The 11,983-nt window shown below is 48.1% G+C and overlaps 1 protein-coding gene across 1 annotated transcript in view; it reads right to left on the minus strand.

Moving 5' to 3' along the window:
* Positions 1-11,983, minus strand: part of Kif28p (kinesin family member 28, pseudogene) — a 54,764-nt gene that overhangs the window by 41,192 nt on the left and 1,589 nt on the right. Inside the window, exons 2-5 of the mRNA NM_001270385.2 lie at positions 7,101-7,292; positions 3,844-4,047; positions 2,597-2,632; positions 434-658 (exon numbers count right to left, since the gene is read on the minus strand). Of these exons, the coding sequence (NP_001257314.1) occupies positions 434-658; positions 2,597-2,632; positions 3,844-4,047; positions 7,101-7,292 (657 nt within the window). The remainder of the gene's footprint in view (positions 1-433; positions 659-2,596; positions 2,633-3,843; positions 4,048-7,100; positions 7,293-11,983) is intronic.

Below are 11,983 nucleotides of genomic sequence, written 5' to 3' on the forward strand. Positions count from 1 at the left end.
CCTGCTCAGAGACAGTGACTGTGCTGCCTTCCAGGTCCAAGTGTCCTGCCGCCTCTCTCCAGTTCTGCAAAGCTCTTTACAGAGACACATTGGACAGCAGGCATTGGGCAAGCATTTTGTTTTGTTGTGTTGTGTTGTTTTGAGACAGGATGTCTCAGTGTAGCCCTGGCTGTCCTGGAACTTACTCTGTAAACCATGCTGGCCTCAAACTCACTTACCCCTAGAATAAGAACTTCAGAAAACAGGGAGAACTACATATGCGGAATGTGCAATCTACTAATGTGGTAAAATTCATCCCGGGAATGTACTTAAACTGTACAAAATTCTCCCCTCTCTTTCCCGATTACCTTAGCCCACTGGTCCACTCTGGAAGGACTCACTGAACTAGCCCCACTCTGCCCAGCCCGGGAGCCTGTGGCAGAGAGGATCCTACCTGCTTGAACCGGATGGCGATTAGCATGTGGGACCGGCTGCTGCTGGCGTTCATGTTGGTGGACGCTGTCATCCTGATTTTTGATCCTTGCTCCACCAGCTTCTCAATTTGTACAGAATCCTCACAGGGCACCCACTTCAGACCTTCCACAAAAAACCCCAGCCGTTGATCCTCCCTGACTCTTAACCCTCCGGGAGCTTTGGTTCGCGACAGCAAATCCCTGATCTGTGGGAGGAAAGAGGAGAAGGAATGGGATGCTGTTTAAGAAGGTGGATTTCATCTCTTTCCTTGTTATATCACTGCCTGCAAAATTTTCCATGCTCTCTAAATAAGCCTGATGTAATCTGATTAATACTGAGTCTCTATAGGGGCCAGACAACCTTACATAACTGTGCTAAGTGTATGGACACGGCACGGAGGTCAGAGGACAGTTTGGAGGTGCTGTTCTCTCTTTGCATCCTTACATGGGTTCAGGACATTGAACTCGGGTCACCAGGCTGGGCAACGAGCACCTTTACCCTCTGAGCCATCCTGCCAGCTCCCAGAAACCTAGCGTTTAAGCTGAGCAATTACTTTTGGAAATGCAGTTTAATTATTTTCAAGAAGCCCCTATCTGAGTTGCTAAGGGTGCTGTGAGAACTTCCTCCTGATCCGTGGGAAGACCTCATGGGATGCTAGAGTACGTGGGCAGAGGGTGTCTTCTGCGGAGCAGGGAAGAGCTGGGGAGGTGGAATGTAAGAAGAAATGTTGACTTTCATATTCTTTGACTATAAACAGATGGTTTAAAAACTTCTATGCTTGAATATGTTTATCTCTATTTACATGAATATTATCTTGGAAACTTCATCATCATCATCATCATCATCATCATCATCATCATCATCATCATCATTATTTATGGCATTAGGATAGAGCCCATGACTTTATCTACCTCTAAGGTACACTGAGTTCTAACTTAGCCCAGACTACAGAGCAGTACTACTCTATCTCTGTCTCAAAAAAAAAAAAAATCAAACAAAAACCATGCTCTTCCTCTTCTCAAGACTGTTGCAGACACAAGTCTACCAACCACGGGCTGTGAGTCGGATCCAAGGCTTTGCCATGACCCTTGAGTTTAGAATGTGTCCCACGCTTCCACACAATCGGGGTGAGGGGATTAAAAGAAAAGTAGCATCTTGTAACGCGTGAGAATGGTGCAGAAAGGGAACCGCGTCCCCAAGCATCCTCACGGGCACAGGTGAGTCGTTTGCGTGTGATGGCGCACATGTTCTCCAGTGCAGAGCCATGTGTCAGACAGCACGGGCTGCAGAGCCTCCAGAGTCCCCTTTAGTCCCCAACAGCATCTCACCTGTGACCATGAGGACTTCCAGATGCATAAAGCCATGACCTTGAACCAAGAAAGGACAGATGTCTGGGAAAGGGGGGATTTGCTGTGGTGATGGTTTGGGTGAGCGTGGCCTCCACAGGCTTCTGTGTTTGGATATTGGATAGCTGGTCCCCAGTTGGAGGAACCATTTGGGAAGGAGTAGGAGGTGGGAGAAGGTGTGTCACTGGGCTGGCCTTTGGTGTCCCCGGTGGCTCTGCTTCCCATTGGTGGGTTCAGAGGTGAGCTCTCAGCTGCTGCTGCTCCAGTGCCATGTCTGCCTCCTTCTGCCATGCTCCCTGCCACAGTGGTAATGGACTCTCACCCCCTGGAAGCTCAAAGAAACCTTTTCTTCTCTGTATTGCCCTGGCTATGGTGTTTATCACAGCAGTAGATTAGTAACTAAGACAGCTGCCATGTGGCTAAGCATAGAGTGTGAAGAACAAGGGCTTTGAGATGGTGTTGGAGAGGCAGGCGGGACACATGCAGTACGGGATGACAGGGGGCCAGAGCCCTTGGTGTTAGTAATTCATGAAGTCACTCAGGTATGTGTGTCAGAGCAGGGGCTCTCCGGGTGGGTGTGGCTCAGTGATAAAGCCTGTGTTTAGTGTGTGCGAGGACCTGGGTTTGATTCTCCACAGAGGAGAATCTCCACAGAATCTGGGGAGGGAGACAGGCAGACAGACAGAAACAGAGAGACAGAAAGAGAGACATACAGAGAGAGATAGATACACACACAGACAGACACAGACACAGACACAGACAGACAGACAGACAGACAGACAGACAGGGCATGTTACCTGTTCGTTGTAGATCTCCAGCATGCTAAACATGACCTGCAGAGAGAGAGCAGTGGAGTGACGTAACAAGGAAACACTAACACTCTCTAGTAAACTGTGTCACACTGCATGGCTCTTAAGGAGTTTTATAAAAAGACACAAATCCGGCTGGGGAGGTGCAAGACCTGAGTTTGGATCCCCAGCACCCACAGAACAAGCCAGTGGTGCTCATGCTTACCTGCAGTTGTGGAGGCTGCAGATAGGGGGCGCTCTGGGCTCGCTGTCGGTCAGTCTAAAACCCAGGGAACTCCAGGTTCTGTGAGAACCCCTTCTCAAGGGAACAAGGTGCAGAGTGATGGAGGTGGACACCCAGGGTCCTCCTCAGGTCTCCACAAGTGTACGCAGAAGCACCTATACCTATCTGCACAGATATGTGTGCGTGCACCCTTGTATCACATACACACGAACACACTCACGTAAGAGATCCAAAACAAACCAAACAAACAAAAACAACAAAAGAACGGATGCAACACAGAGACTGTGGGGCAGGCCTGTATTCCAGCATTCAGGAGGCTAAGGCAGGAAGACTAACGAGATTGGAAGGGGGACGGTGGTGGAGAGGGGAGGGGAGAGGGGGAGGTGGCTTCTGTCACTCAGTGCTGTGGGAGGGTTTTTGGAAGGGCTTTATAGAAATGATTCACTGCTCATACGTCACCTACTAACCCAGGTTTCCAGTAGTTTCTAGGATGGGATCTCATTAGCAACCCATGGGTTCTGCATGTGTGGATTTAACCAGAAATTGGTCAAAACCAGTAACAACTGGAAAAATACGCTGCCTCTGCACCCAACAGCGCAGGCTCTGGTCTCCTTCGTGTTCTGTCTGATCCCTGCTGCCATCTAGAACAAGCGGAGAAGGGCTGTACCTGTGGGTGTTTGCTGACATTTTACTTTCATGTTTTGGAGCTAGTCACACCAGTGATGGCCACCGACATTTAGTGGATCCAAAGTTTGCTCTGGAGGCGTCTGTACTAGGGGCAATAAGAACACCCTTGGCTCTTGGGTGAACTTCAGAGAGCGCTTGTACTCATGCCCGCCTCGGGTTGGGTCCAAGGCCCATCACCGTATATAATGTAATACAATATAGAAATATCTGCCTATTTTAGGACACACCCATAAACCTGAAAATACAGACGATGATGCCTTCCACTTGTGGAAAATGAGAAGATGCAATTCCCAGGAGAAGGGAGTCTAGAATAACGAAGGCATACCTGGGCTTCTAGACTCTCCTTTTGCTTCTCAATAGCTTGGAAGAGCTCTTCACAGACTCTTGGAATAATACCCTTGTTTGCGCCGTAGCCAATCATGGAGTAGCTTTTTCCAGAGCCCGTCTGGCCGTAGGCCAGGAGAGTAGCATTGTAGCCTTGCCAGGCACTGTCTAGAATTCCCCTTCCGATATCGTGGAAGACATCGCTCTGCAAAGGAAACCGTTAAGTGTCACCGGCTGCAGTGGCTCTCTCAAGCATGTCTTCAACACACATATGCATGGGCGCACGCTCACCCGGCACGGCCCTCTCCACAGAACCACAGTCTGTACCTAGGGTGCCACCCGACAGTCCAGTCCATGTGTCAAAGGTTTGGCTCCCAGGCTGGGAGCACTGAGAGGCTATGGGAACACGGGAGTCTTTTTCTGCCTTTTTTTGGTTCAGTTTGAGATCTGTAGTTCCCCCCACCCACTGGCTGAAAACGTAATGGCCTACAACGCGGAGGCCTTGACTCACAGGTGTTTTTAAACAAACAGGAAGCTGCCTAATGCACCCCCTAAGAAACAAACCTCCCCTCAAGGCCACTGAAGGGAGGGAATAGAAAAGATCGTAAGAGCCAGGCAGAGGTCAGGGAGGACCCACGCAGGACCACTACACTCATCTCTCACAACACCAGACCTGCGCAACGACACGCCCGTCCCCACTCCAGCACAGAGTCGGTGGGGAGGGGCAAGAGCACCCTGCCCAGGGGAGGATACTAACAGTCGATGAACTGATTCTAGGGGAAGAAACTTTCTTTAAGGGTGTGATCCCCGGTAAGTGGAGAGGCTCCAGTCAATGGCCCTGCGCTCCTGAATATATGGATAGCTAAAATTGGTCTCTGTGAGTCAGAAAAATAAATAAATACATACATACATACATACATACATACATACATACATACATAGAGAGTGGGGGTGGATCTAGAAGTTTAGGCAGAGGAATAAGAGGTGAATACCATAAAAATACAATGTATGCACACATGAAATTCTAAAATAATAAAAGCATAAAGTATGTTTACATTTGTATTATTTTATTATTTTATGTGCATGGGTATTTCGCCTACACATATATTTAGATGCCACCTATGTGCCTGGTGCCCTCGGAGACCGGAAGAGGACATGAGATACTCTAGACCTTTAGTTCCAGACAGCCGTGAGCCATTATGTAGCTGCTGAGGCTGAACCCAGGCTCTGAGGAAGAGCAGCTGGTGCTCTTAACCACTGAGCTCCTCTCCAGCCCCCAGGAATGAATCAAGACAAGCACAACAGCAAACTTTTAAAACCAGACCCGGTGGTGGAGTTCTTTGGGAGATAGAAACAGGAAAAAAAAAAAAAAGGAAACTTTTTGTCTGTCTGTTTTTGGTTTTTCAAGACAGGGTTTCTCTGTGTAAGAACCCTGACTGTCATGGAGTCTATCTGAAGCCTGGGCTGGCCTCCAAACACACAGAGATCCTCCTGCCTCTGCCTCCCAAGTGCTGTGAATAAAGGCGTGAGCCAACGCCTCCTGTCAAGAAAACATTTTCAAAAGTAGAACCAAATAATGCTTTCCTGCGCAACTGTTCAAAAGACAGGGCGTGGCCCGCCTCCTCTCCTTATTGGTTACAAACAGTGCAGAAATGGTTCTCAAAGGGTAAAATAAAACGGTCCTGGGACCATTTGTCACAATATATACATTATAGAATTTATATCATTCTTAATTCTGAGAAAGAAGTGCACACAGACACAGTCTGGTTTACTAAGGGAAAATTTACGGTAACCAATTTTAACGCTATTTGTCTCTTACAGAAAGCTGCATGCCAGCATCTGAGAAGCAGAGGACCTCTGAGTTTGGGGCCAACCTGGTCTATATACTAAGTTGTAGGTTAGCCAGGGCTAAATACAGAGAAGCTGTATCAAAAAAATAAATAAACAAAACAAGCCAACAAAGGGAATAACGGGTCACTGAACCGTGGGGACGGTGTGATCTCTACGATTAATGGAATCAGGCCTATGGTTTCCAAGAACACTGCATCTGTAGTTTTACTCAAAGTGTATTTGCGTAAAGTTACCTGCAGCTTTTAAAAAGGGCTTTTAAACTTGTGTGTGCGAGTGCTTGTGCGCGCACACGCGCGTTAGAGGTGATTGTGAACCGTTGGACACACGTGCTGGCATCCAAGCCCGTCTGCTGGAGCAGTCAGTGTCGCTACCCACTGAGCATCCATCTGCCCAGCTCAGTCTACAGCCGTTTCCAGGCAACTCTGTCAACCTCAGGAGTGAGCGCCAGGTCTAGCAATTGTGCTGCCCTTTCTACTCAACACTGTTGGAAATTCAGAGATTTTTGTTGTTGTTCTCAGTTAAAAACATTTTAAATTACATTCTGATTTATTTATTTTCGTGTTCGTGTGTGAATTGGTGTGTGCATGCAAGGAATTCAGAGGCAACGTGTGGGCCTTCTGCCCGTATTGGTCCCAGGGATTGAATTCAGGTCATCAAGCACGGTGGGGGGGGGGGGTTCCATCTCGCCAGTGGTTGCCCTCAATATTTATAAATTAAAAATTTCAAATAGCATAAAATGTTAAGTCAAGTCCTAGGTTGGGAATAAAATAGTTCTATAAATATTTTAGTGGTGTAGACTGGGACATATTCTGGGTATCATCTGCAAGCCAAAAAAATTCTAATACATCTTCTAGTTACGTTTCAAATTTCTCGCCACTCACCCACCGCTCTATGACCAAACAGAGGGAAGAGTTCCCTTCGTGGTGCCCCACTGTGTTAACCAGCTTTTCATTGTTAAGCCGCCCGAGACAATCAGTTTATAAAGGGGAAAACCGTCTTGGGATCATGATTTCAACTCACGCTCCATTAGCCCCAAGTCTGTGATGACACAATATGTCCTGGCAGACACAAGGGACAGAGACTTAGCCATCTCCTGATTGCTAGAAAGCAAAGTGGGAGAGAAGAGAGGCAGGGGTCCCCACATTTCCTTCAGGGGCATGCTGGTGCCCAGAGTTTCTCCTACTAGTTCTTGCTTCTCAGAAGCGCCATGAGCTAAAGGGCAAGGCTTGGCATTTGCATGGCTTCTGAATATTCCAACTGCAGGTCCTCCTCACATTCAGGCAGCAACCGTTTCACCAAAGGAGCCATCTCCCTGCTCTGGCATGGACAATATCGAAGTGTTTATAGCACGCTAGACAAGAAAACACAATATACGAAATCTACCGTGGACATTTCTAAGCGACTCACCTGGCCTGCGAATTTACTGGTGGGATCGGATGGGATAAGAACACCGTCTTCATCCTTTTGAAACCCATCATGAGACCAATATGCGAGGTCAAAGGTAAAGGTCTTCACAAGCTCTGCATCCTTAGGGTCCCGGATGGTGATGCTTCGGGCGTGCATGGAAATCACGCACTGGCTTCCAGAGTTCTTTTCTCTCTGTAGTCAGGTTACAAATTCAGAATCATAGTACATTTCCTGCTGGATGAAGTCGCTTGTCCTCGCCGCTCGTGGTGGTTTGAGTGAGAATGGCCCCCATAGGCTTATATTTGAATGTTTTGTTTTTCAGTTGGTAGGAAGGATTAGGTGTGGGCTTGTTGGAAGAGGTGTGTCAGTAGGGGTGGGATGAGAGGTTTCAAAAGGAGACACACACACACACACACACACACACACACACACACTGGGTATGCAATGGGCTTTTGATATGTCCCCAGTGACACACTTCCTCCGACAAGACCATTCCCACTCCAGACTCAGTTTCCGTTTCTCTGCTTCTAACTCGCCAGTGCCCAGCTGATGCTGCAGCATCCTGCCTGCTCGCCTGCTCGCCTGCTGCCAGGAGGTGCTGCCAGGAGGTCATGATGGCCAAGGACTCAACCCTCTGAAACTATAAGTAAGCTTCCATTTAAAAGCTTCCCATCACAGTATAGTGCAGTGAGAAAGACTGATTTATAAACCCTCTTCTTTTTTTTTAAGATTATTTTTTTATTTTTTAGATTTATTTATTATATATAAGTACACTGTAGCTGTGCTTCAAACACACCAGAAGAGGGCATCAGATCCCATTACAGATGATTGTGAGCCACCATGTGGTTGCTGGGAATTGAACTCAGGACCTCTGGAAGAGCAGTCAGTGCTCTTAACCGCTGAGCCATCTCTCCAGCTCCATAAGCCCTCTACTTTGACCAGATTGTAGGATCTGCCTGGGTCCAGCTTCTGCTAGCCAGGCTCGCTTTGCGCAACCCCAGTTTCTACCACTTCCTTTTGTCTCATGGCACCTCATATATTGGGACTAGATTCTTCTTCTGGAACAATTGGCAAGCCAGCCAGAAAACTGAGGAAGTGGACAAGACACTAGAATCCCAAGTGAGAGGCCACACAAGTCGGATATAAAATTCTGTGTGGGAAGCATGCCCTGTATGGTAGGTGCTGTGACCTTAATGTGTAGGCATAGAAACCGAAGGCACTACAGGCTTTTGAGCTGTTTGCCAAATGCCACTTGTACCACTGTCAAAAGGGCGAGGAGTGTCATGCCACTGTGGTAGGGCTGTTGCTATGGGCTGGATGACCACCAATGGCCGACGGCTGTGGGGAAAAGAGCTAAAGAATCAGAAGACGTACAACATGCACAGTGCTAGGGAAATGGAAGGCTGGGTGCCAAGGAAAAGTCACGTCCAGCTCAGTGCAGTAAAACGGGAGAGGGATCGGGTAGAGGCAGCACCTCATCAACGCAGCAGGACATGGATGGACATTAGAACCCTGGAAAGGACTAGGGAGAAGTCTGGAATTGAAGGAAATGAGAACTGAGACCCCCACCTACACCTGACTCTTGCTTTTCTGTGACTATTAGCAAGGTGTAGAATGGGACGCTAGAGACAGAAATCAGGACTTTATAGCAGCATCCTTAGACAATAGGAAACTCCTAAATGTTCCTGAGAGCCTCGGCCCCTGACTGAACACGCCCTGGGATAGGGGAGCGGCAATTTCTGTGAGAAGCAGCAGAGCTGAGAGAGTAGTATTCCCCATCATCTGGCCTGAGGAATAGCATCCAGGCTGCCTGACAGATTCAAGGAATTTGGTCCAATGTAAGACTTATCTTTGTGGCCATGAGACGCATGGACAGATGAGAGGGGTGTGCCAGGGCACGTAGCTCAGGGCAAGCATCGAGGAAGTCCTGAGTATTCGGTGGGAACTGTGCACGGATGGGAGAAGCCACTTATGCCCAGGTATTTCAAAGACCCAAGACATCCATTTTTTACTCTTTATTTTGAATGTATGATGTATAATGTGTGGTGTATGTATGCATGTATGTGTGTATGTATATGTGTGATGTATATGTATGTGGTGCCAGTGTGTGTGCTTGCCATCGTGTGTGTGTGTGGAGATCAGAGGACAACTTGTAGGAATCATTTTTCTCCTCCTACTGTGGGCTCTAGGGATTGGACTGTTTGGAATTAGGTGTGTCGCTTGGGGTGGGCTTTGAGGTCTTGAAAGCCCCATCATCCCAGTTGGCTCCTTCTGCCTTGTGGTCGTTGTCTCAACATGTAAGTTCTTGGCTACTGCCCCAGTGCCAGGCCTGCCTGCTGCCATGCTTCTTCCCATGACGGACCTGGCCTCTACCACAACCTGGAATCGTGAGTCCCCAAATTAAATGCTTCCTTTCATAAGTTGCCTTGGTCATGGCGTTTCGGCGTGGTAACAGAACAGGAACCAGGCCCAGTTTATGATGTGGACAAGTCTGTTGTTGGCCTGGGAGAAACTGCACACACATTGTCATACGTAACACCCGACAAGAGAAATGGACAGGCAAACATGAGAGGAAGAAAGAGGGTGGATGGGTGGCACTTGGGGTCGAAACAGGAATGGTGTGGTGTGATTTGCTCCATTCCTGAACTCCAGGAAAAGGATGCCCCAAAGTGATCTTGGCAGCCTAAGCAGAAGGAAAACGAGCCCAAAGCACATTCTCACCTCTTCCTCTTCTGCCCCAGAGAGGATGGAGCTTATGTGGGGCATAGGAACAGGCCCACAATGGAGTCCTAAAGAGAATGTCGTAAGAGGTGGAGCCAGGATTTTGTCTCAGAATGAGTGGGCTCCACAGTTTACAAAGAAACTCACTGGGCCTATGAAGACAAGGAGCCCATTGCTCTGGTGGATTCAAATGCTGAATGTGTGTGGGCCTGTGGCAACTGAGGCAGCTTTCTAGGGCCGTGTAAAGTAACTGTCGAAGTGGGAGTGAGACCATCAGACTAACACAAGTGTTAGGGTGCCTGAAATTAGGGCAGCACCTCCATTCTATTTTGTACTAATATCCTTGCTCCCTGAGGACATTCGGGGAATAGGTATTAGGAAAGACATGAAAAGGAAGAATTCAAAATATATGTTGTAAAGACAGTACTGATAAGGAGTGCGATGGTTTGCATTTGCTTGGCCCAGGGATTGGCACTATTAGAAGGTGTGGCCTTGTTGGAGGAAGTGTGTCACTGTGGGGGTGGGCTTGGAGACCCTCCTCCCAGCTGCCTGAGGATGCAGTCTGTTCCTGGCTCCCTGTGGCCTGAAGATGTAGAACTCAGCAGCTTCTGCACCATGCCTGCCTGGATGCTGCCGTGCTCCCATCTTGATGATAATGGACTGAACTTCTGAACCTGTAAGCCAGCCCCAATGAAATGCTATCCTTTATAAAACTTGCATTGGTCATAGTGTCTGCTCACAGAATAAAACCCTAAGACAGGAAGCAATAGGGACCCTTGATCTTCAACACTGTAGTGGTTACCCTTCTCATGCCTGTGAGAGAACTTGACCAAAGTCACCTTATGGAAGGATTTATCTGGGCTGTTTGTGGCAGGCCATCTGTTCACAGCTTAGCATATCAGGAAGCAGTGATTCGACTGTAAGTGCAGCCAAGCTGAAGGTCTCAGTAACTTTCATAGCTAGTGAGGCCTGAGGTCCCAAAGACTACACAACCTCCCCGAAACAGTGCTATTTTCCAGCAAACATTGCCATGCTAGCCTCTGTGGACATTTCATAGTCACGGCATCTAATACAGCACTAAGAGGGGTTCAGTAAGTGCGGGTAATGTGAGCGGCCAGGTAAACCTGACCGATTGGACAGGCTGTGAAAGAACCCAAGAACCAAGGTTGGGATTCTGATGCTCATGTTCCTTCAATAGTCTCATCAGCGAGAGCCAGATGGGGTTTGACTTTTAGGGAGCTTGATACCTCCCATCCTGACTGTACACAGGTGCTGGAGGGACCAACACTTTCCCTTGGTCTATGCCTGACCTTAGGTGACACCATCTTGAGTGTTCCCTATTAGAACTATCGAACATTTTAGGTCCTGTCACACAGACCGACATCACAAAGCAGAATGGCTGGGAACCTGGTTCTTTTACTTGCCGGCATGGCCTATGTCTACCATAGTAACACTATGCTAATCAGTGGCGATGACAGTCGCTTAGAGGACACAGAAGGGACAATGTACTCATCCATCTACTCATGAGAGTATGAGCTGTAGCATCAAGATTCAGGATCCTGGATATCTGAGACATTGAGACATTCCTTGGGAGGTGAGTGGCAGGTAAAACCCTTTTGATTCTTGATGTGGTGTGTGTGTGTGTGTGTGTGTGTGTGTGTGTGTGTGTGTGTGCGTGTGCGCGCGCGCTTCCACAGGGGTTGCAAGGTACAAAGTGCAAACTTCTCCTTTCCTGTATGGCAAAGATGTAAGTTTGCAGAGCTCTCACATGATTGAGAGGCTGTCCATCCACATCTAGTGTGACGCCTAGGCCCACAGTAGAGCCACATGGGACTGGCATGGTCCCCAGGGGAAGCATTTTAAAAGGTGTCCTGTCACATTCCATGCCCCAGGAGTCATCTTGTACCTCCTACCAGGGGCGTCAGGGAAGTTAAGCTGCCACTCGCAGATGTATGAACTGAGCTCTCGGGCAAGAGAATAGAAAATGCCTCTTGGTTTTTGGTCCCAGCTCTGGAAACAACCAATTCAATACTTACCCTTTAGAAATTATGAAGGCTTAAAAATAGTTTTTAAGTGTACACCTGGTATTTGGTCTACATGTCTGTGTGAGAGTGTCAGAGCCTCTGGAACTGGAGTTACGATTATGAACTGCTCTGTGGTTG

Source organism: Rattus norvegicus, chromosome 13 (genome assembly GCF_036323735.1).
Source record: "Rattus norvegicus strain BN/NHsdMcwi chromosome 13, GRCr8, whole genome shotgun sequence".
In the NCBI taxonomy this organism is placed as follows: Eukaryota; Metazoa; Chordata; class Mammalia; order Rodentia; family Muridae; genus Rattus; species Rattus norvegicus.